Genomic DNA, 25,384 nt, shown 5'->3' with positions numbered 1-25,384 from the left:
AAAACACTTTATTTGAGCAATAACAGTAACTGATGATTGCAATCCTCATGAATAGTAGTGTTTAATGGCAAACCCGAATGCCAGTGTGTGCTTGTAGATTGGGAGCTGTGGCTTGTAGAGCATCTACTCTATGAGGAGTCAAATTAAGAGAGGACGTTGCACAAAGGGAGGAACGGATGAGAGGCATTGGGTTAAAAGTGTCAAATGAATGGCATGAATGTAGTGAAACATGGAATCTGCTTTGTAACCTGCAAGACTTTGTTTTGGAGCCTGAGGTACGAATTCCCAGCTAATTAAAGTTAGGTAGCTTATGCGTACCTATGGGGGAATCCAAGCCTGTTTGGGGTGTGTTAAGCCTGAATTGCAAGCAAATCAAAGTAAATAAATAACCATTCCAACAGTTACAGACCGTTTGTGAATCATTAACACATGACTATCAAACTAAAGGGCTTTAGATATCAATGTGATATATACTTAGCAATTTAATAATTACCTATTAAACCCATTTTCTCATTGCCATTGGAGAGCCGCACCACTCTTAGTACATTATGCTAATTACATTCCGAATGCTGTCCTTTTCCAAGTCATTTAACTGCCATTACATGTTCAATCATACCTTCAAGATCAATTCTTGAAGTATTACCTTTGCTAACCAAAACATTTACAATAACTAGACAAATTCCTGTCTGAAATCCTTCCTTCGACAAAATGAACGTGCTTCAGATCTTTAAAGCCTACCTGTCACAATGAGTAATGCTACCTTTCTAAAACTGTTGCATCCTGTAAAGAATACAAAAACAGAACCCTACAAAGGGTTACGCTGACAAAATGCACTTGCGTTGTTTGGATGGCTTGGACGCTGTGTTGTTTGGGCACAGTTTGTGCTGATGACAGATTAACATTATGTGGCACCCAGCCTATAGGGCTATTGATTTGACTACGCCACCCCTCAATTATACCACGAGTAAGGGGAGCTCCGAGTTACCAGATCTTCTATATTGTGATCCCCGCTTGAGTCCCTTCCAATTAAATGAAAGAATAAAGCAACGGAAACCGTACATATGGTTTAAACCTTACCCCACATAGACAAGGTAATAATATTTATTTAAAATACAGAAATTGTTAAACAATAAAATAAATGTTTGCTTTGTAGTACACGTATCTTCTTTGCTAACTAACCGTTGTTATATGCTGCAGTAGGTCCAGCCTAATAGAATGCAAGAGTAAGCTTGGTAAAGCACAGGCACGTCAGGGCAGCCCCTCTCAGATGCCACTGCACCTGGAGGGAAGAGAGCTCAAAGAAAGAAAAGAACAAAGAAAATACAAAATAAAAGTGTTTAAAAAAAAAAAAAAAGAAAGAAAATACAACCAAATCATAAAATACAAGTGCCATCAAATCTTAATTGTGCTCAAAAAACAAATTGTGAATAACTATAACCACACAAACACCAGGGGGCAGTGTGATCTGAGGGAGGCTGAATACAGACTTCCTAAGCTTTAGTTTAAAGTTTCTTTACAAACACAGTATTGTAGTGTAAGATCGTTGACGTTTTTGTTAGCATACAATGTATTAAACACTAGTAGGGGGTAATATAATCGGGTCGGGTGTTTTCCTTTTCTTGGTAGCAAACCTAAGAAAACACACAAGATACAGTGTTTAAACACATGAATCAAAGCAAACAATATACACGAAAGCAAAATTACAGAGAAACAAAAAATAACCAAACTGAAGTACAAACAAAACAGTGGCCAACGCGTCTCCTCGGGTGAACCGAAACGATCAGTCTCCTTTCCTGACTGTTCACCCTACAGGCCTTTGCACACTGAATCCGTTCTGTCATTTAGAATCCGGCATCCGAGAAAGTGGTGCGTCAGTCCATCGCACACAACAAGATGCCTTAATATTGTACTTCAGAGCGCTGAAGTGCAGTGGAGGCTTTGTAGTAAATATACTTAGTTTCAATATTTTAAACTTTGAACACAAGTTGGGAAGCTAGCAATGAGATACCAAAAATACTTTCTATCACTTTCATGTACTGCCCCTCTTTTCTGACTGTTAAGCCCTGACCGCTCTTGCCCTGTCACGCGTCTTTCTCTGATATGTGACTCCAGGTTAGGCCATTGTTTCTTTACTTCCTCGACTCCAATTGAAATAAAAAGTATATGCTTGTAATAACCTATACTGCACAAAATCCACGTGTTTATGTATGTTATCAGTTCATAATTTCAGCAGGGAGACTAAAAAGTAAACCGAAGCAACCACAGCAGTCTTAATTCACTAAAATAAACTACCGTGTGTTACATAGAGATGCACAAATTGTTAAGGCAGGTTTATACTTCCGACTGCGACCCAATTTCTGGTCTCAGTCAGTCTCCAACGGTCAGAATGACATCATCAGCACTGCCGTGAGCTGCGTCTTTTTTGAAAAGTGTGTCTGCCACTGGAAAACGGACAGGTTCGGAAGATGTTGAAAAAATCCAACATTTGTCGCATGGTCGCAAGCCAGTGAAGCGCGATAGAGCAAGTTTATGAGGAACCCAATAAACATGAACAACAGAACAGGATTTTAAACTTGCCTCTAAACTTAATGAAATTAAAGCGTAAATGAACCTTTGCTAAAATGAATATTGGTTTTTACATAGGCTACCATGCGCAGCAACCACTTGTATAATAATAACAATAATAATGAATACAGTGTATTTGTATTATTGTTTACTGTTTTTATATATTTGAGTCACTAATTACTTTTCCCATCAAATCAGTAACGTTGCTCAACTGTTCAATGCGTCTGATAGGAGGCAGTATGGAGAACAGCTGAACAGTTTTACATGTTTGCTGCTCATAAAAATATATATGAGCCTATTTACACATTCACTTCTTTCATGAGACGGGCAATTTTAAAATCCTGTCTGAAAGTGTCGCGGGATTGTGGAGGCTGTTGTCAACCCTAGTCACAAATCGACACAATGGCAGTAACGCAGGCTGGCTGAAAATATGACCGACAGCTACGACCACTTTGCTGCGTCAAAAAGTCTGTGAACTCGGAGGTGCTTGAGTCCTTCTGGCGCGCCTGTAGAAGTGTCTGCAGCTGACGTACGGCTTTTGTCTGCGAGAGAAGTATAAACCAACCTTTAAAAACGCTGCGACAATAATTAGATTATTGATAACAATTAATAAAATAGTCTCGCCTGCTAAAAATTAGTTCTCTCAAAAGCAAACAATGCTGCATTGCTCAACCCTAATAGTAATCAGGACGGTATTCGGATATGGCTTGCTTTGAAGAGGTACAACATTTCTCTTGCTATCCCTGGTCACCCAACATAGCAGAACTGCATTCTAACCCTAGCCACCTTGTGGACAATTAGCTCATTACACCTTACCAAACCTCTCAGACTACCACGTACAGTATATCAATGAAGCTTTTGTCCAGACTATCTTAAACAAAGACTGGAGTGAGCCAATGGCTTTATTAAATGTGATCCGAATCATACTCTTTTCATTCCATAACGGAGCAGTCTGTCTAAAGAGGTTACACAATGCCTTTGGCTAGGATTGTTTGGAGGACAGTGAGTAAAGCAGTCTGTGTAAAGAGTCCCTCCGCAGCCCCTTGAGCACCACCCCTGAAGCCTGCCCCGGGTGTCTGATTCATTCTTTCTCTCTTCTCAAGACAGATTTGAACCCAGGCCGGTACATTAACACACTGAAGTCATTCCTGTCGTGCTTGTCCTGTTCTTTGTTGCATTTGGTGTCGGGGAGGGCTGCATTTATATCATTTCGTTTTAATCTTCCTGTTGTTGATGTGCCTGGTAAAAAAGAAGGTTTGGGGTGAGCTTGGTAAAAGATTGAATGTGAGGCACTGGAGATCAGCAGAAGCACATGCACAGCGGTGTGAGGCTGAAAAACAGGATGCTAATTGAGGTCTGCTGTGCTTACACAGAGCCCAGGAGCATCAACATGCTTTTCTGTACATCAGGAATTGAAGCCTTACCAACTTGGCATTCTCACATAGGAGCATGTTAATCAATATACATATGTGTGTAAAAATGTAGTTCATGTGCCTGCACTGCATGTTCTTTACATAAAATGTGACTTCTGTTCAATTGCTATGTAGCACAGAGTGTGAGTGTGAGTGTGTTTCTCCAGTATATTGGAGGGGTAGCTTATTCATAAATCTGTAAGCATGCATAGGCAGATTTAGTGGCATGCGTTAATGATTTACTTGTGAAAGTGAAAATGAATCTTTAAAATTAAGCATGCATTTTACCTATGATAAGGGAGCTAAAATACAGACTGAAATAACACAAAATCGCATTGTAGATACCGTGCCTTTTTCAATGCACCAGGTAATACAGCACAGATAAGAAAAGGAAGGATAAACTGTGCCGTTTTGATTTGATTTTGGTTCTGGCCATTCCTAGATTGTGCAATTGATAATCGTCCAGTTTTGACTTTAGACTTGATTGGGACCTTTTTTTTTCTTGAAAAACATTACAATAATTTAATGAACTGACATTTTAGATGCCATATGTCTGAAAGAGGTTTAGGCAGTACAGTTACTGCATTCTACAACTTAAACTACTTCTATAGCAACAGATACATCCTGGAACCTTAAAACCCAGTCCTGGGGTGTATTCATAACTAGACACACATGTTGCAAGAATCCGAGAAAGAAGAATGCATCTTACATAGCGGGTTTGCCAGACATTTAAAGGGATTCCAGTATTTGGTGTCAGGGACTGGTGATTGGGTAACATCGGAATATGCTGAAGGAACCCCTCTCCTAGACCAGGAGCATTACCCTGTGCCAAGGATCCTGCACTTACAAACATTTCATTTTGAGAGCTGGTCTGAAGGCAGGACATGTACTGACTAAATAGATGAAGCATACAACGGAGCCAGGGACTGTTTTCCAAAAGAGGTTAAATACTGTATAAGGTTAAGTGAGTTCTTTAAAGAAGCCAGCAGCAGACGAGAACAGTTTAACATGCTGTATTTTTTTTCCATTAAAACAGACTTTGTTAGCAATGTAAATAATCTGCCAGTGTATTGTAAGAAATGGGACCCATTCCTGGAATGTATCAGTGGAGTCATTCCATGGTTATGAAAGTACATGTGGGTATATTGGCATGTAGATATTAAGAATATAATAATATTACATTACAATTAACAGATGTCTGTACATGTTATAGAACTGGATAGTTTAGAAGCAGAATGAGACAGAATAAAGGAAAAACCTTCTATCTGTACGTTTCCAATGGGGACAATAGTAGTCAGAGCCCAGACACATCCTTTACTTTTGTTTCAGGGCGCCAGTTCCTCAATGTGCAATCGATCAATCGATCAATCAATCACAATCAATTCCTTTGTATAACCAGTAAAAAAAAAAAAAAAAACAGTTGAGAACAAGTTCTCATTTCCAATAGTGACCTGGCCAAGAAAGCCCGAACTACAGCAAAGTCAACATATAATTAGCATCCGGCATAAAAACCAAACAAAATGCCATGTCTCACATGCCATGTGTCTTACAGCCTCGCCTTCTTCCCTGGCCGGCTGCCTGCAGCGCTGTTAAAGGCACTGCCCAGCGTTCCTCTCATATTTAATAGATATAAACTGCCCGCTGTAGTGACAGCTTGCCACTACTACAGTGCGCTGGCTTTACTGAATGACTTGATGTTTGCTGTTGCATGCTCTAAGGCTGCTGTAATGTTTGTTATTTTATAAGCAGATGTACATCAGCGGAGCAAAACAGGAACTACAGTGATTAGAAAAAAATCAGCAAAAAGTTTGAAATTGCTGACTTTTGTGACAATTTTAAACATATTGCATTTATTTTACTGAAGTACGGGACATTTTACTGGAAACCCCTGTTGCATAAGAAAAAAAAAAAAAAAACTTCCCACAACTCTGTTTAGAGGAAGGAATGAGACAGTATTGGAAGAAAGAGGAGCCCATCTTGAATGAAACATACATCCCACAAGTTTTAAGAGAAACTCGACATCATTATGGATTTCTTTTTTTTTTTTTTTGGGAGGGGGGTGCAGATATAATGGGATTTTTTAAATGTTTTTTTTTTATTTTTTAATATGTATTTATAGATGAAGAACTGATTTTAAGTCTTACAATTACAAAGAAGGTCTGTTACACCATCAACACTGCAGCCACAGCTGTGGTTGGATCCCCTAGTCCCAGTAATTAGTAGATCATGGTTAACATCAGGAAGGAGCATGTGCACTGCTTTTTCATTTATCAAAGAGAAAGACTCTCGCAGGCAGTGGCAATGTGATATAGTCCATGTGGTGCCAATGTGCCTCAAGCCTGCCCCCGTAGGGGGGGAGAGGGTACCTCATTCTCAGCCCGTCCAGTCCCTTCACTCTGATTAGACTGTCTGCAAAGCGTGCCTGTTGGTGGGAGTTAAAGCCATCGGTGGCAGTATTTGAAAAGTCACACTTCTTGGATACTGAAAGCAATGTGTTCCTTCTGTTATTGTGACAGGCACTATTGACTAGTTTTGATATGTTTAGATGTGAAACTTCGGTTCTATGCCTAACATTTAGGCCACTTGCGGGTACTCACAAGATAACTTGAGATCTGTACTTGCACTTGACATGACTCAGAACCCTCCTCATCGTTCCAGGTCTGTCCTGCCTGTGATCTTAAAATATCTAGAACCATCTATGTAGGTGAGCCCCACTCTTTTGCATTGTGGTTAAGACACATGCTTGTGGTGTGCCTGGTTGTCAGGTTCTGCCAAGACTCTGCCCCTTTTACACTTGTGGTGGATCCCTTGGCAAGGGGCGAGCCTTGATGGGATTCACATTCCCAACATTTCTTATGCTGTATATTCTAGAGAATAAATAAATAAGCAACTGGACTACACATCACTTCACTATTTTTGTATTAATCAAACTTTGCACTTTGACTTGCTTTTACCAAAAGCTACTGAATGCCCAACCTCAAAAACAAGAAAGCTGAATTGAGGAGAATTTATTTATTTTCTGTACATGCAAACAGAGGGGCTGTTACTTGGTTGTTTGACGTTTGAGCAGAGATTTTGGGGGGTGGGTTGTAAATGCACTTGAATGGAAAGAATGGAAGGTAATCTGATTATACATAACAGGAACAAAATATTGAAAGATATTTCAGTCGTATGCTTCTGTGTGTGCAGTGTATGAAACACTGTGTTCTTTCCCAGCCACATTGTTTGATCTTCCCACTTCCGTATTTGAATACTGTTTGTTTTATAATTGCAATAAATTTCATAAGCAAATTCCTGCAGTTTCCGGAAAGAAAATAGTTAATCGTCTGCACTTCATATGGAAATCAGCGTGCCGTGTGATGAATTCGGTTTATTCATTCAATTGAATGGGTGGCAGCTTATCTCTCCGAATGTTTGATTAAAACCCAAAATGTGTTTTATTAGGTCCAAGAGGAGAACGCAAAGCAAGCCTTGGCAGACCACACCCTGATGCTCCCTGATAATAGGAGATGAATGTCATGAGTGTGTTGAGCTGCTGGGGGATGCAATGAAGCCTTGGCTCACAATGAGGTGCTCTACCTACAAGATTGTGGAAGCTACTGTTTCTGTAACACACACACACACACACACACACGGTATTATCAGAAGCCGTATAAATCGAATTCACTCCAGCAATCCATAATTAGTATGCTATACTCTCATTTCACCATCATGTTTATTAGCATACCAGAAATACATGATAACACCGTCCCAATGGACTTGTGCATGGGATTAATAAGTTCCACTGCATAGAAAAAACAATGCAAACCAAAGACTGTAAGCAAATTCGTTCATTAACAAACCTCTGTACCCAAATGTCAGAGTACTGATACTCTACTGGCGCATTCAAGGGCAGCAGTGTGGAGTAGTGGTTAGGGCTCCGGACTCTTGACCGGAGGGTTGTGGGTTCAATCCCCAGTGGGTGACACTGCTGTTGTACACTTGAGCAAGGTACTTTACCTAGATTGCTCCAGTAAAAACCCAACTGTATAAATGGGTAATTGTATGTAAAATAATGTGATATCTGTATAATGTGAAATAATGTATAATGTGATATCTTGTAACAATTTTAAGTCGCCCTGGATAAGGGCGTCTGCTAAGAAATAAATAATAATAATAATAATAATAATAATAATAATTCAAACTATGATGATATCCAATTGGGACTGTTCCCCCAACATAGTCTTCCAATGGCCCTCTCTTTATTTGACAATGCTCTGGAAACAAGTTTGTATTTGGGGGTGTACAGAAAAAGGGGGTGGAGACAGGCAAAAAAAATTTGGTGAACACTGCTTGAGTTTGACACCATCGTGGTGGACGTGGAACATCATATTGAGGAGACTGCTGACTTTTTTCTATCCCATTTGTTTTTTTAAAGTTTTATTTTTTTTGTAACAGTTTTTACAGAGTGAGTGAGGTACGACAGCCACTTTAAAATGCCAGGCTTGGACTGATATGTAAAAGTTAAAACTGGGCAACGTTCTTCCAAAGCTTGTGCTAATAGGACTTGACAGACCATTTGAAGACTGTGCCCTTGTCTCCCTGCTTTGTGATGCATGTCCTTTAATGTCAAGGCGTCACAGGGCAAGATGTTATAACACTGTCACAAGTCATTACGTGTCAGCACTAGGAGTGATTCTCAGATTTTTCTGGGTAGATTAGCATTTAGATTCAAAGCAACGATCAAGCCGTAGGTCACACACAGCCATTATTTAAATCACATGCACTGAAAAGAACAGAACGCACCTCTGTCTTCACAGCTGCCTGAATCCTGTTCTGTGTTGTACTGTGGTTCCACCATTATTATTATTATTATTTATTTCTTAGCAGACGCCCTTATCCAGGGCGACTCACAATTATCAGAAGATATCACATTATTTTTACATACAATTACCCATTTATACAGTTGGGTTTTTACTGGAGCAATCTAGGTAAAGTACCTTGCTCAAGGGTACAGCAGCAGTGTCCCCACCGGGGATTGAACCCACGACCCTCCGGTCAAGAGTCCAGAGCCCTAACCACTACTCCACACTGCTGACCATTGGGACCATCCTAATGGCTCGCTGTAGTCACACATGCTGCACACCTAGAGAACTGCTTCAACAATTAGGATTACATTCTTTAGCTATTGAGAGTATCAGAATATGGGTATATATGAAGGAACCAGTTCTTCTGTCCATACATCTACCACTGTCACACACTCAAATACAACTAGATATGCAGTTTAAAACAATATAAAAACCTTCATAGGACTATATCTTTGACTTTGAAGAATGGTAGTTGTTACACTTCTTCTGTTTCCTGAATGCCGTTGCCATGCTGGCTTTCGGCTCGTTGTAAATCGCGGTGATTAAAAGCAGAATGTTTTGTGTGCCCGGCTCCATATTAGGACAAGTTTCAAAAGCTGTTTATTGAGATTCATTCCAAGTAGTCTGATATGAACCCAGGATGGCAGCATTTTCCAAGAGTTTCTGCTATTCATCTCTCTCATGAGTGACAGAAAGGATAATGTGTTCCCTGCCACAAACATGCACAACACACGATCTGTATTTCTGCATTTTATTCAACAAAAATCAGTATAGCATGGAGTCCTGAGGGACTCCGACAGTGGCAATGCCAGGGAGCACGGGTCACCAGCGCTCTGCCCTTTTCTCTGTGTGTTTGCAGTAGTTAAGCCACTGTGTCTCTCTTCAGCCCGAGCAAGATTAATTATAAACAAAGTGAAGTGGAATATTGTTTATTGGGTTTTACAGTCTGGGAACATTTATATCTAGTGAAAAAATGTAAGTATGATAGATGTTGGGAAATTCTTCTTTTAAATACATCGTAAAGATACAAGTATATATATATATATATATATATATATATATATATATATATATATATATATATATATATATATATATAGATAAATATATATATGCACACAATTAAAGGTGCAGTCAGGGTTCCTAATGGTTCTGCTGCATGTAGTAACCTCCTAGGGTTTGTTATATATTTCCAGAGGATAACCACTTTGGGAGGAATGAGCAAACCAAGCCTGTGATCAGATAGAGCAGACTGTCCTAATGGAGGAGTGAAGTGCGTAAGCAGACAACAGTATTAAACATGATTACTTTGCAGTTTAAGATTAACATACGGAGGGAGGGAGGGGGGAGGGGGGGGCTGTATTTATCAAATAACTTTAGTAGTTAAGTAAATTTGCTAAAGTGCTTTAAAAACCAGGATGGTAACCTACACTTCTGACCGCAAGACATTTCACTGAATCAAACTGACAGAAAGATGGCATTCAGATGCTCTCTTGCGGAGTATGAAAAACTGCTAAAAGAGAAAGGCTGTGCAGACATAGAGAGACCTATACTGAGAACTTTACTAGTTTAGAACAGTCTCTTTCTTTATCTTTATTGTGCTTTGACATGATTCCCACACGTTAAAAAGATAAGCATCAAGATTAGAAGAAATAAATCTTTACGAAATCATGTATTTTTATGTGCTGTAGGCAAATTAAATGTGAACTGGTTACTACAGAAACAGTAAAATAAACTACTTTAGCTACACATGAATAGCTTGAAACAGAATGTTACCCTCGGACCACACACCTCCTTAAGGTGTTATTGGTTACCTTCAAATCTAATATCTTTCTTTCCAAGTAGGACAGGACGTGAAAAAAATAAAATAATGAACTACAAATAATAATTATATAACTGCAGTATATACATACGTAATGCTGCTGTATGGAAGGATGGCTACAAAGATGAATGCAAGCTGAATTGAAAGAGGGAGTATCTGGTATTTCTGTGAGTTAGCTCATTATGCAGTCTTCAGAATTCGAGTTCTGTGAGTTAGCTGACCGTGCAGTCTTCAGAATTTGAGTTCTGTGAGTTAGCTGACCGTGCAGTCTTCAGAATTCGAGTTCTGTGAGTTAGCTGACCGTGCAGTCTTCAGAATTCAAGTTCTGTGAGTTAGCTCACCTGCAGTCTTCAGAATTCGAGTTCTGTGAGTTAGCTGACCGTGCAGTCTTCAGAATTCGAGTTCTGTGAGTTAGCTGACCGTGCAGTCTTCAGAATTTGAGTTCTGTGAGTTAGCTCGCCGTGCAGTCTTCAGAATTCGAGTTCTGTGAGTTAGCTCACCTGCAGTCTTCAGAATTCGAGTTCTGTGAGTTAGCTGACCGTGCAGTCTTCAGAATTTGAGTTCTGTGAGTTAGCTGACCGTGCAGTCTTCAGAATTCGAGTTCTGTGAGTTAGCTGACCGTGCAGTCTTCAGAATTCAAGTTCTGTGAGTTAGCTCACCTGCAGTCTTCAGAATTCGAGTTCTGTGAGTTAGCTGACCGTGCAGTCTTCAGAATTCGAGTTCTGTGAGTTAGCTGACCGTGCAGTCTTCAGAATTTGAGTTCTGTGAGTTAGCTCGCCGTGCAGTCTTCAGAATTCGAGTTCTGTGAGTTAGCTCACCTGCAGTCTTCAGAATTCGAGTTCTGTGAGTTAGCTGACCGTGCAGTCTTCAGAATTCGAGTTCTGTGAGTTAGCTCGCCGTGCAGTCTTCAGAATTCGAGTTCTGTGAGTTAGCTGACCGTGCAGTCTTCAGAATTCGAGTTCTGTGAGTTAGCTGACCGTGCAGTCTTCAGAATTCGAGTTCTGTGAGTTAGCTCATTATGCAGTCTTCAGAATTAGAGTTCTGTGAGTTGGCTCACCTGCAGTCTCCTTACTGCTAGTGTTTGAGTGTGAAGTGAGAGGGAATTCCTCCTTTCCCTCCCTAAAATACGAAAGGAAACCCAACCGCACTACTTTTATTATTATTATTATTATTTATTTCTCAGCAGACGCCCTTATCCAGGGCGACTTACAATTGTTACAAGATATCACATTATTTTTACATACAATTACCCATTTATACAGTTGGGTTTTTACTGGAGCAATCTAGGTAAAGTACCTTGCTCAAGGGTACAGCAGCAGTGTCCCCATCGGGGATTGAACCCACGACCCTCTGGTCAAGAGTCCAGAGCCCTAACCGCTACTCCACACTACTTTTAGTGGGAGCGCTCGTATACCTTGTGATGGGCTGGGATCTCAAAGCATTACTCCAGTGATCTTGTTTCTTAATAGAGAGAAGGCACAATATGAATACATTAAATTTGTTTATTACAGAGCTCCGACATCCACCTTAGTTGTTTCTTGACAGCTCAATAAAATTACAAGTTTGTTTTCCCTTAACAGACAAGGTTTGCTTTGAGGGTAGCATATTTTGTGAGTTATACAAGGTTTTCCTGATGCACAAGTTAATTTTCCAACGATTTGGCATAATCACCAAGTTGAAAAAATGATAGATCTGAAATAACAGCTATGAAAAGCCAAGTTAATCTTTTTAAATATGTACATATTATATATGGCATATTGCAGAGGAGGTTTTGTCAGTCTACAAAACTGGTTAAAGATGAGCCCCCAATTAAAAATAATACAAATAGGGCACATGGATTTGCAGCAGTAATGAATGTCTATGTTTACCCAGGCTTGCTAATACATGTTTTTACCAGGATGTTAAAGATGCTAATGCTGCAATTAAAGGAGAGTTTTGTGTATGACAGGTTAGTGATTGAACTGCTGGTTGATATGCAGTCACCTTTGTGATAATGTTTGTTTTAACCCTTTCCTTTGCTGGATACCACTGCAGTGGTAGCTGGGTTATCAGAGGTACGACTCTGTCTGCAATTTTTAACCATGCTGTTTGTTTGTATCTGGGATACTTGTCTGTCTACTACAAAAAATAAACCACTGCAGCTGTAGGGTCGTGCCAGTTAAAAAGGGTTGCAAAATAATAAGTAAACCTAAAAGAAGCTTACGTCTTTCAGTCGAAAACATTTTCATAGAGTTTTACATGTTTCTTTTAGCAGTGCTAAATACATCGATGTTGAATGCTAGTTCTAGATGACAGAGAATGCTAACCTAGTTGTATAAACCTTGTCTTATTTGCAGGTATAAATCATGTCTCACCCATCATGGAATCCATCAAAGACTGGAGGTGAAAACTCTGGTCAGGTGACTGCAAGGATGGAGACCACGCCCTCCTTCGGGATCCCCAGTATCTCTGTGTCTCAGCAGCAAGAGCCCAAGAAGTTTGCACCTGTTGTTGCACCAAAGCCAAAGTTCAACCCGTATAAGCAGCTGGAGGAGACTGGGTACACTGAAGCTGGAGGTAGGGGTGTCTTGTAAATAGCATGTACCTTTGTTAATGCTCGTAAGAAATATGGAAATGGATTTTAAACCCTTGGTCAGCACTCAAGAAGCAGTCAATCTGAATACGCTAATTGCCCCACTCCTAATGCAGTTCATGACTAAGTATGTCCGTAAGATCCTCCACATAGGGGAATGCTGGAAGTTTTGGATGGATAGACACACACCCCCTGCAGCTGCTTTGTTCCCTGTATCAGGTGTAAGTCAACCCACGCATAATATTCATTGAGAAGCTGAGCAAAGAGTTGGACTTTCTGTGCTGATTCATCCTTAAAGGGCTCCTCCAGGCTGCAGGCAGAAACCTATTGAGTTTCATTTATCTTTTGACTCGCTTGAAAAGTGCCAAAATAGTCCTGTTTTAATTAATATCATTTTAGTGTAAAGATAAAGTTTGAAGTCATGTTTCTAATTAATCGCATATAGTGCTTGAAACCCACACAGTAACTATGGAGACTGTGATCTAATAGGACTTTTGTAAGCCAATTAAGAAAATCTAATTTTCATAAGTGAATCACTTCTCGGAATTTCTGTAATGAGCTTTGAAAAAAAAAAATCCCTGCTATTGACTAAAACCAATTTGGGAGTGCGTGCTTCACTAGTAGCAAGTTGAGCCTTTTTCTTTCAGAAGCTTGCACTTGGACTAGATTGAAAGTTTAAAGTTATTCTAAGCTGTTAGGGACCATTCATCTACCAAAGGATTGTGACTATAGTACTTTAAAATTGTGTTTATCCCATAAGACCAGCATTGGAATGACTGGTCAAGGTTTCCTGAATATTGTGGAATGAAGGGGTGGGATTTGTAAGGGAGGTTAATCTTGAAACCTTGTGCCACTCACTCAGAATTCCCTTTAAGAAGTATTTATCAGAAGGTATTAAATACATCCATTCATTAATGTGATTTCAAAACAAGAAAAGATCTTCTTTCCCTCACCTTTACAATTAAGTGCCAATCAATGGCAATTAACATCCGCATTGAGTGTTTTTAAAGCTGACTGGGAGCAAATTTTCCTCTCATCCGGGTCGCTGACAGTAAAAATTTGAGAGAAAAATGTTACAACTCCGTCTGCATGTGTTTCTCATCCCAGAAATACCAGATATGCTTTATGGGCATTTTTTATTTGATTTTTTTAAAATTATTTATTTATTTATTTCTTAGCAGACGCCCTTATCCAGGGCGACTTACAATCGTAAGCTTTAGGTTCATATAATATGCAGCATGATCAAATCTGTTCAAAACTATCTTAAGTCCTAAGCACACAGATGACTCTGAGGCAGCTACTATCTTCCATGTAGCCCCTGAAGAATTGTTTTATACATTTATTTTTTCATTTTACATTTTCTTAGCATTATCATGCATAATTCCCCCATAATTCTTCAAATTTGAGGGCCCATCAATAAACATGTCAGTTTGTTTATTAAGATTCAAAAGTGGTCACGTTCGCCGTGGATCACTATTTCCATTTGTCATTTCCAACTTCCAAAAAACGAAATTGTGTGTTCTGTTGTGTTTAAGGGAACAGTGAGTACATTTGAGTCTGTTCAGATTAAACTGTATTTACTTGCCATGGCAGGTACCTGGCTTGCTCCACTTAATAAAAATGTACTGCAGTGCACAGCAGCTGTCCAGTGTTAGCGCCTGCTGGGCATGGTCAGGAAAGACTGAAAGAAGCAGAATAAGCAGAGCTGTATGTTTTCTACTCCAGCAGATTCAGTCAGGGTAAGCAGGCTGAGCTTTAATAAATACTAGAAACCTGTCGCAGCTTTCGGACCAAGTCTCCGGAGTGTACCTACACAGGGACCCTGAGTAGCTGTAGTCAAGAGAAGTATTTTTTTTAAATAATTTGAAACGGGTGTACCATTTCTAGACACAAATTGTACCCACTCACCCCATCCCAAGTCAATTTGCATTGGTAGTAACTGGTAGTAGGAGATTCTTTGGGTATCACTCCACTTATGTTATGGCCTGCTAAATCAAATTGTTTGCATTTGTATTTCTAAGGTTTTGCTATGATCTCTTCGGGGTTAATAAGATGATTAGTGAACAGGGGTTATTTGTGGTGTAAAAGTGTCCCTTGTTGGAGGATAGTGTGTACCCCGCACCCCCCCCCCCCACCGCTAGTACAGTATATGTTGTCTGTTCCGTATTGTTAAACTAGCTTCACTTATGTATTAGCAGGTCTGACTGACACCCCCTTCCAGGATATGCACTGATCTACCAGTTTGATCCTCAAGATAGATCACTGGAGAACTTCAGCAGCTTAGATTAAACTGGGCCCAGCAGCTCAGATTAGACTGGGCCCAGCAGCAGGAATGCGACAAACCCCATATCTCTGCTCAGGATGGGCCTCTGCTCTTTGCTGCACTTCAGAAACTTTAGTAAAACTTTGAAATTATTATGCAGTTCAAGTGCTGATGTAAGACGTGTTTAAAAGTGGGAGAAGTCTCATTCTGTCATTATGGGGGTGGGGGATTGTTTTATTAATCCCACAGTATGGGAGTAAGAAGCAGAAAAGGATGTGGTTAACTTTGTTTGTCAGGTTTCCATTTCAATAAAACCCTCTGAACTGAATCTAAAATACTGAAAGATGCCATGGAGTTCCTCATCCCTCAATCACAACAGAAGTTAGTCTGGTGCTACAACTCTATATAACTACTAACTCAAGTATAGCAGTAGCCTTGAACTACAGTAATAAAAAAGTATCCAGGGGTGCTGCCTGAGAGACAGATCAAGAGACATTTCAAATAGTTACAGTATATTAATAGGTCATTAAAGTTTTTAGGAAAGGATGTATAGTTATGTACAGCTATGGCCAAAAGTTTTGCATCACCTAGAATTTTAGGATTTAGGATTTAGGAAACATAATTTAGATATTTTATTGAACATCATGTAATCAAAGAAACTACAAAATGATATCGCAAATGTCTACCCGAAGCCATAATAGTAGTATAGTATTTCATGGTGGATTTCGAAATGTCAGTTTTTTTTGTTTTTGTCAGTTTTTCGTTAAGTATATGGAAAACTACAAAGCGGTATGTAATTCAATGTTAACATAACATTATTCAGCAGGTTTCATTCGACTGTATGAAGCAAAATTAATTCTGTAGGGACATGCAAAACTTTTGCCGTCTGGACTCCTGTAGCCTCCTGTTAATCTAGTGCAAATCTAGGTTTTTATTTTAGCCGACGAGTTGTTCAGTTGTAGCAGCCAGGCAGCAAGGTTGCAAAAGGCACAGGGCAGTGACGTCACCTCCCTAGCAACAAGCCTGACTCCTATGTTGGGAATGGGTTCTTTCAATGCAGCGGGTTTGTGCATTTGAGAAAGGAGAGGAAATTAGTTGTAGACTTAAGTTGATGAGAAGTAATTATCCTCCGCTGTGCAAATTAAAACAGTGTGCTGCTTTTTATGTGAAAAATGAGGAAAAGCAAGTCAACAAAGTTATAAAATATTTCCGATATATTCATAAGTGAAATGGAATAAATCGACTGGATTTATATATATATATATATATATATATATATATATATATATATATATAATATAAAATATGCAGTCAAGGTGCTTGAGCGCAGATGCTCTCAGTGTGTTCTCATTGCTCCTATTTTTAATTTCTGAGAATACAGTAAATGGTGTTTCCTGGAAATATTCCCCAGCCTCTATAAATACTGCCGCAGAGGTTACGGTAATGACTCAGTTCAGGAAACCGTAAAGAAGGCTACTTCCTCTATCTGCCAGCCAACCCTGGGCGCTGCGGCCCGCACTTCTGCAAAACTAGTTGAGGTATTTCTAAAAAACCTAAACTCGCTTCTTGAAATTCAGTCATTGAGAAAGTAGTCTTAGGTACTGCCCTCACGTGAAGGGTCACTTTCATTACAGTACGGCACAAACTCAACAGAATGTCAAAACTTGCAGAATGTCAAGCATACTGCAGCGTTCTCAAGTGTCTGTACAATCCTAACTGTAGACATGCCTTCAAAGGGTTAACATGCTGGTATTGAGTTCATTCCGATGTAATTGCAGTGCATATAACCTACGTAGTGATTTGCAATTTACATTTTTATCATTTAATTCAGACTACCATCCATAACTATTAAACACTCAATAGTGCTGAATTTAGAAATCCTAAATTAAACTTACATTCAATTCTGTATTCAAATACTCTACCATCAGCGAAGCCATTCACCTTATATTAGGACCCAATTCTGTTTTGTTCACCAAAAAAATAAATGGATGGATAATATAAAATATGTCATTCCAGAAAATGTTATAGGTATGCAAGCCATCAACAGTCTGGAACATCAACAGAGTAAACTTAAAAGCTGGTAACTAATTACTAATTTAACACCAGTTTGGATGATAACTACCTGGCCTTTGTCACCATTATCACATTTTATAGCTCCAGTACAGCTACTGTATAGACCACTTATAAATGAACCCATAACTACCAGTATGGCTTTAGACAAAACTACAACAGCTGTCTGTGTACATGGATCCCGATGGCTCTTTGCTTTTGTAAAATGGAAAATTGCTGCAGACGATGGGCTACTTAGACCACTTTGTTGTTATATGTGTATGTATGTCATAATAGTATTTGTGATAAGCCCCTGAATTTTCAAATGTAACAATAATATTACAGGGCAAGATTAGATAAACCAAAGATTGAACAGTTTTTTAAAGAAACATGTATTACTATTTCAAAGCGTCTAGAGCAGAACACCACACTTCAAACAGACACACGAGGCACCTCACATGTCCAGTTGCAATATAGATTATTTTGGTCTGTCGGTAGTCTTGCAATATATTATATTGCGTGGCAAGCTTTCCTTAAGGTAAAAGAGAGAAGAGAACAAAACAAGTAATAATGACACCAGTGTGTGGGACTGAAAGACGTCTCTCTCTGGGGTGTAGAATTAGAACACCGAAACGTGACAAGAGACCATCGAGCCACGAGTATGCCAGTATATAACCACGGCACCATGACAGCAGTGACACGCTTAACAAGCTACATTGACTTCCTTTCATTTCTGCTTCGTACCTGCGAAAAGCGTCTTCTGTCTATCTCAAACAAATGCTTGTTTAGAAAATAAAAAAGCCCTTTGAAAGGGAATCAAGAATAACACTGCTGTTTCTCTCTCTCTCTTTTCTTTACTGCAAAGACAGGTTTTCTTGTGGTGGATGAATAGGTTCCGTGGTACCATAAGTCAAGTCTGCAGTCAGACAACACCTTGAAAGTTCCTGTGAGTTAATGATACTGCCACTCTAGTACTTTTCCCCTTTTATCTTTTTAAATGACTGTGTGTTTGAATGACGCATGATGAAAGCGCTCTTCTGAAAACAGCGTCTTGAGCAGAAACAGGAGTCGGGGTTAATGATCTGTATGTTAGAGAATCTTGGTAGAATCCCCTGTGTTCAGTAAGCCAAAATTACGTGGGCTTTGTTTGGTTTTCAAATTCATTAGCTGCAGCCAGTTCACCACACTCCGTTCTTAATTAGGCTGTTAAAACTCTGCTTATACTTTAAGCCAAATATTGACCCCGGATTGACATTAGTAACCAGACAGTGATCATTAGGTCCTCAGTATTGGTGTGTCTCTTATTGCACCTTCAATGTGTTTGCTACAACCAGAGAATCTCAGTTCATGTCAAGAAGCTCCTCTGGGGACTAAGTTCAACAAACGTTATGCAACAGCAGATTTTGTTATTTGCGCTTCATTGGCCACTGTATGCTGCTGCTGACCTTTCTTTCAAACAGCACAAGATCATCTAATAAAATCACCTCCTGTTTTATGTTCTATGCATCTTAGTGGCAAGCATTTGTAGTTCCACGACCACAGGCAAAATACAGCCCCTTAAAAATGTTGAAATAGTAAATGTGTCGTTTTTAACATGCTGTAATCTTTTACTGCACGTTTGCTTTTATCCTGATATTCCACAGCAAACTTATATAATGAGGACCAACTGATTTTAGAGACCTGAACTGCAGCTCAGTGTTGCTGTTGTTTTTCAGCTGTTTGTAAGCTGCAACTGGGAGCAACTTTTTATGAACGCGTGAGATGTGCACATGGCAGGTGAATGTTCATTTAAATTAAATATATAGAAAGGGTCATTGTGATGGATGTCATGTCAGCAAAAAAGCTGAAATAAATTATTGAAACAGTTTCGTACCATCTGCCTAAAATAGGTCTGTGGTAGCACAGAAAAAAAGCCAGTGGCTCAGTTGCCATAAAAATAGCATAAAATAACTTAAGGGTCATATATTGTTACAAAAGGGGGCCTCAAAACATCTATTTAAGGTTTGTTTTCTTAATAGGAAAAGGTCAGAGAAATGACAGCTGTTCGTGACTGTACAACCACAGAGAGCCAGCAACAGCCATCTGGGCCGATGTGTTTTGAAGAACCATCAGATGTCAGAGGTTATCTGATATGCTTTTTATTTATTTGCTTTTTTTTTTTTTTTTTTTTTTTTTAATTATGGGTTATTGGCTGAACTCAGCGTGCAACTTAAGCTGTGTGAAAAAAACTTCTCTGATTCAGTGGTTGGCACTGAGTAGAATTTCTCACACCTGTAGCTGGGTCGCTTCGCATGGCCAGTATGAGCCGGTTGAAGTGGTTGTTTCTGAGCAGGTATGCAGTTCTGCAACTCAAAATAGCTACTGTGTCAAGGGGAAGCCTCGGTCTGTTGAAGCTGTCTCTTAAAGGGAAGTGGTTAGGAGCTGTTACATGCATTAAGAGAAGGTGCTGTTGGTACAGTAAGAAAACATGCATGGGCTTTTTAGTGACCTCTACAGATGGGAACTGCTCATTTCTTTTTTGTAATCTAACCTAATGGTATGTAGTGTATTTCAACTCTGCTCTTTATTTTAGGAGAAGGTAATTCCTCCAAATCCTACTCCTGACAAACTACCTGCATGTATGTATCTGTATGTGTACAGTATGTATCTGTATGCCTGTATGTATGTGTGGATTATTTCTGGATGTATATTAATGGTTTGGAATTCTTGTTGTATTGTTATTTTATTGAGTATGGTCTACTTAGCTCTCTCTTTGTATTAAGATGTACCTCTGAATAAACCAAACTCTCCCTAAAGTGCCTGTTTTTTTTTTTTGTTTTTTTTTTAATTGTAGTATTTAAAGTTTTGTTTGGCGTACATGTGAATCTCCAGATTCTAAAGAGAATTAAATGCATGTAAGACTGGTAAATAAAGTCCCCCGGAGACACGTGGAAGAGGAGCTGCTCTCTGCTCACCGGGTGTGCATGGTCAGTGGCAGGGATGTGCTCAGCAAAGCCACTTCCCCTTGAGGTCTCTTACATTACTGGAAGAGAGTTGCTCCAGTAACACTCATGACTTCTTTGAACTCCTTCCCATTAGACACAGCCTCCTTCACACCGAAATAACAAGCTGCTCTATTTAGAAATGATAAAAAAAACAGCTGTTATAATTATAATTGCATAACAGCAAAGAGCTTGAAGAAGCAACATCTCATTTTCAATTTGCTGTGGTTTTAATAATAACCTTTATTAATAACCTTTTATAATAACCTGTGTATCGGGGTAAGAAAATGCACATTACATTCATGGGCAGCAGTGTGGAGTAGTGGTTAGGGCTCTGGACTCTTGACCGGAGGGTCGTGGGTTCAATCCCAGGTGGGGGACACTGCTGCTGTACCCTTGAGCAAGGTACTTTACCTAGATTGCTCTAATAAAAACCCAACTGTATAAATGGGTAATTGTATGTAAAAAATAATGTGATATCTTGTAACAATTGTAAGTTGCCCTGGATAAGGCAAGCAAGGAAAACGCACTGCAAAATTACTGGGCTGTTTATGCTTTCATAAACTTTTCTAAACAGTTGAAGCGTTTGCCTGTTGTCACTTCCTCTTGTGTCTGTTTTTGATCAGTATCCAGCAGTATCCATGTGTGCAGCTGGGACTCGCTGTAATCGTCTTCATGCTCCACAGTGCCTACTTTCCAAGCTCCATTATCCTGCTTCTGATACTTTCACCCGGACAATTAAACAGGCTGATTCATGGAGACGGCCGTCAAGTTAGATATGAACCATCCAAAAAACAGTAACCACTAAACTGTGCTTTTCTTATTAGACTGTCACTTTTCAAATATAAACACATTTGGTTTTAGCGAGGGCGATGCTCATTGAACATTCCCATGTAGGAAAAGGGGAAACAAAACTGCTTTTGGTTGAGGCTACTACAATGTAGTTCTGCTCTGCTGTGTATGCAGGTGTGTGCAAATGGACATTGTTCATGATAAACAGCTGGTGGATGTGAGAAGTCTCGAGGGGGGGGTTCTTCATGGTACAGACTGAAAGTTTTAGTTCTTGATTAGTCATTGGCTTTTCTGCAGTGAATTTTATCTCAGTATAGAATCACTTTCATGATTTGGTAATGTTCAGTGATCTGGGCTTGCAAGATTTTTGGCTCGGTACCTTTGCTAAACGGTTGAGAGTCTTTACCCAGGGATTATGTTTGCTTTGTTTTTGAACTGTGTGTCTAGGCCCTTGAAATATAACTGATTAAAACCACTGCAAATGAAAACACAGACTTGGTACAGGAGTGGGCTCAGTGCCATGGATCTCAAGGCAGCTCTGACACTGCGACTCAACCATTCCTGTATGGACATTGAGGCAGCTATAGATAGAACATAAGAACATAAGAACATAAGACATTCTAGAACGTTTTGATGCAAGCGTGCTCTGTTAGCACTCAAGAGAGGAAAAGAAAAAGCCCCAACCAAGTTAGTAGGGGAAATGAAACCTCTGGGAATCCATGGCTAAAGGGACCGCCCTTCCTCCAGGTGGCTAGCTCAAGGTCGTCTTATGGTCACAGAGAGAGTTCTTGTTCATGACAGCATCCAGTCAATTCTTGAAGGATCCCATAGCCTCTGCTTCAGTAACTCTGTCCGGCAGCCTGCTCCATCGGTTCACCACCCTTTCCGTGAAAAAGCTCCTTGACCCCTCAGTTCTGAATATGCCCTTCTTCAGCTTCCACTCGTTGCCCCTGGTTCTGTTCTCTGTGGCCTGTGAAAAATGCTGCAGGTTGCCAGTTCCTAGCAATACATCTACTCATTGGGGGGGGAAAAACAATAACTAAAATAGCCTGTTCCTGTAATCCAAGCAGCTCAGATGTTTGCCTTATTTAATACTATGCAACCCTACATTGTGTATTTTTCTAATTTCAGATAAAAGGAAGTTTAAGATTTACAGAAATAGATATACCGTACATAATCAGAGGGGAAGATATTTGAAGCCAAATGTAAAATCTTAAAATTTTACTTAATCTTTCTGTTTTTTTTTCTTTCTTTCTTTAACCTTGAATATTTTTTCATCTGAAAGAATGTGTCTGTTTGGGTAAATGTTGGACTTTTACCAAGAATGGGAATGTAAAATGGTCCAATAATATTAAAAATATTTGAATAATCTCCATACCAATAATCGTCTCCATCCCCTTGTCATCTGAGAGGCATTCATTTGCTACACTCCCATTAACCAATTACACCTCTCATGGTTTCTCCAATAACTTTAATTACCGATTACAATTCCTGGATCAAAAAGCAGCTACTTGAGAATCATGAATGCCTAATAAAGAGGGGAGAAGATGTTCCGGTAAATTGGTGTCCCTGCTGCTTCTCTTGTTAAAGCCTGCCATCATCTCCAGTCGCTTTGCGAATACAAATCGAAGTGGATTCATTCACAGCACGGAGAGAAGCCCTTCTCAGTGACTCCAGGGCCCACAGGCTGAAGAACCCAGTGCTGGCACTAACTGAAAGCTTGGGGGACAATAAATAATAAGTGATTTGGCATTTTATTGTTACATTTAAAATCATTTTAATAAAATGAGCAATATGCAACAGTTACAAAAAGTCATCCCTTTACTGTACAGTAGGTCAAAACAATTTAGTGTGATTTGTTATTCTTTGAATCAAGCTTACATTATGGTAAACAGACTATTCAAACCTCTTGCTTTGAAGTGGTCACCATGGCAACTAAAAGGCCAGTGGGCGAAACAAGGCCTAAATACTGTATTAGATGCTCATTTCCCCCCTTTTATCACAGTGCTGTATTGAACATTTCTGACAGGGAAAACTAAACCAGCCTTCCAGCTTGTTAAGTATGTGAAGAATGTGTTTTGAACATTTCTGTCACGTGTATTAAACCGGAAGGTCTCCACAGATGCAGGGTTCAGTTCTGGGTAAATGCTGCAGGGATCTCGAATGGCCACAGTGGACCTACAGTTAGTAGACAAAAGTTTGAGCATGCACCCTCCTATATAGATGTATCACTGTTTTTAAATTGGATAACAATCAACCTATGGTGTTCTTGTCCATATAGGCTTCAGGTTTTTCCAGATTACAGCATGATCAGAAAAAGTATAGAAGAAACAGTTCTTGCTATAAAGAGAGAATTCTTCAACTCATGTTTGTTTTGTGTCCTTCAGCAGTCGTTAAGTTCATCTTAAACTTTCATCATAATTAATAAATAGAATTTGGCATAATTAACTATTTCTGATCAAAACCATGTATAATAATTTAAAAATGAAAATTGCAAATTGGTGGAGCTTGAGTTAAGCTAATATATATATATATATATATATATATATATATATATATATATATATATATATATATATAATCGTATATTTGTTGTTATTCATATAAGAAGATAGGGGCCCCAGAATTGTATGTTTGCCTAGGGCCCCGTGATGGGTTAATCCGGCCCTGATTATATCAGCACTACCATTCCACGTTTCGACAATCTAGTTCAAGGAACTCATGCATGGGATTCATTTGATCAAAGCCTTTTGTTGGCTAAATCTCAGCATAGCTTAATGATCACTGATTGCATAATACAGAGGCTCTTCTTGCTGGTTGCTAGAATTCATCAGACCCCGCAGCTCACTTAGCCGATCGAAATGTTACACGGGGAGGGGGAGGGGGGGCATACGCATCATACACATGGGAGGAGTCATACGCAAAAAACACTCATTATCATATAATAGACGTATCCCCCCCAACTCAACTCAACACGACCATCATGACAGTAAAAATAGACATAATGAAGCGTTCTTACCTTTATAAGTTAGTGATCAGCAGACGTGTCAGCCGCACAAAGAGCACAGCGTGTGGTTTTCACTAACTCTACTGTGCAGAATAAATGATACTTTTTGTAATGATTTTATTGCTATGCATTGGGACGCGGGACATTTGCAAGGAAATCGGGACTGTTCCGATCATATAGGGACTGTTTGCATGCACAGGGCCATATTATTATTGTTTTATAATGTCTGTTGTAGCCAATGGAATCCAGCCAGTGCTTCCTGCCAGATTCCATTATGCTCTGCCAGCGAGCGCTAGACAGTTTAGCAGAGGCAGAGTGTGAACTGCCGCATCTGGTTTAAAAAAAAGAGCAGCTCAGCCTGGCCAGCGCTTGCATACCAGCAAACCTGTTCCAATGAAAACAGGTCAAGTGTGAAGCCTGAGAATGAGCCTCTGTTTTATGAGAGAGTCGAGGACCTGAGAAAGCTTGGCTTCACACACCCTCTCCTGTTATTTAAAACCTTGACGGCACTCTGAGGCCTTCCACTGAGGGTGACCACATTTTCAAAATGTAAAAACGGGACTTGATATTTACATTTAGGAACTGTCCCATTCAATCAGGGACGGGTGGTCACCCTTCCTCCACCACAAGCTGGTTACTCGACCGCATTCAGGTTGCTGCCGTTGGGTGCAAGAGCCTTAAACACTTTGATGAAATCCCTGGCTTCAGGACCTCTGCGGTTCTTAGCCCTGTTGTTTAAGAACTTCAGTGTTACAAAACCAGTGACATGCAACTCTGGTTTTGTAACACTCTGGAACTCTTGTGTTGTAACTAGGAAACAAGTTCATTCCAAATTTGCAATCTGTGTTGTTCATTACTAGTTTCCTTATTTCATGTTTGTTTTTTAAGTAATATGCACAGTAATGCAGTGGCACAAGCACACAATAACCCTAACCCTTCAATGTAGTGTGTTTATTCTGTCACAGGGGGAGTCGGGGAGCTAGGTGGGACAGCGGCCCAGCTTTGTCCTGCAGGGATATTCCTTCACATGGCAAACCCACCACATGATTCGGAACAAACTGCTTAGAGAGAATT

At 39.7% G+C, this 25,384-nt stretch overlaps 1 protein-coding gene across 6 annotated transcripts in view; it reads left to right on the top strand.

Moving 5' to 3' along the window:
- The window catches only part of LOC117423634 (lipoma-preferred partner homolog), a 113,970-nt gene that overhangs the window by 30,339 nt on the left and 58,247 nt on the right, over nt 1-25,384 (top strand). For all 6 annotated transcript variants that reach the window (XM_034039700.3, XM_034039695.3, XM_034039699.3 and 3 more), the window contains one exon: nt 12,983-13,202. In XM_034039700.3, coding sequence (XP_033895591.1) covers nt 12,992-13,202 — 211 coding nt within the window. In that variant the 5' untranslated portion in view covers nt 12,983-12,991. The remainder of the gene's footprint in view (nt 1-12,982; nt 13,203-25,384) is intronic.

Source organism: Acipenser ruthenus, chromosome 17 (assembly GCF_902713425.1).
Source record: "Acipenser ruthenus chromosome 17, fAciRut3.2 maternal haplotype, whole genome shotgun sequence".
In the NCBI taxonomy this organism is placed as follows: domain Eukaryota; kingdom Metazoa; phylum Chordata; class Actinopteri; order Acipenseriformes; family Acipenseridae; genus Acipenser; species Acipenser ruthenus.
Note: the sequence above shows the minus strand (reverse complement) of the source record. Positions and strands in the feature narration are given on the sequence as shown.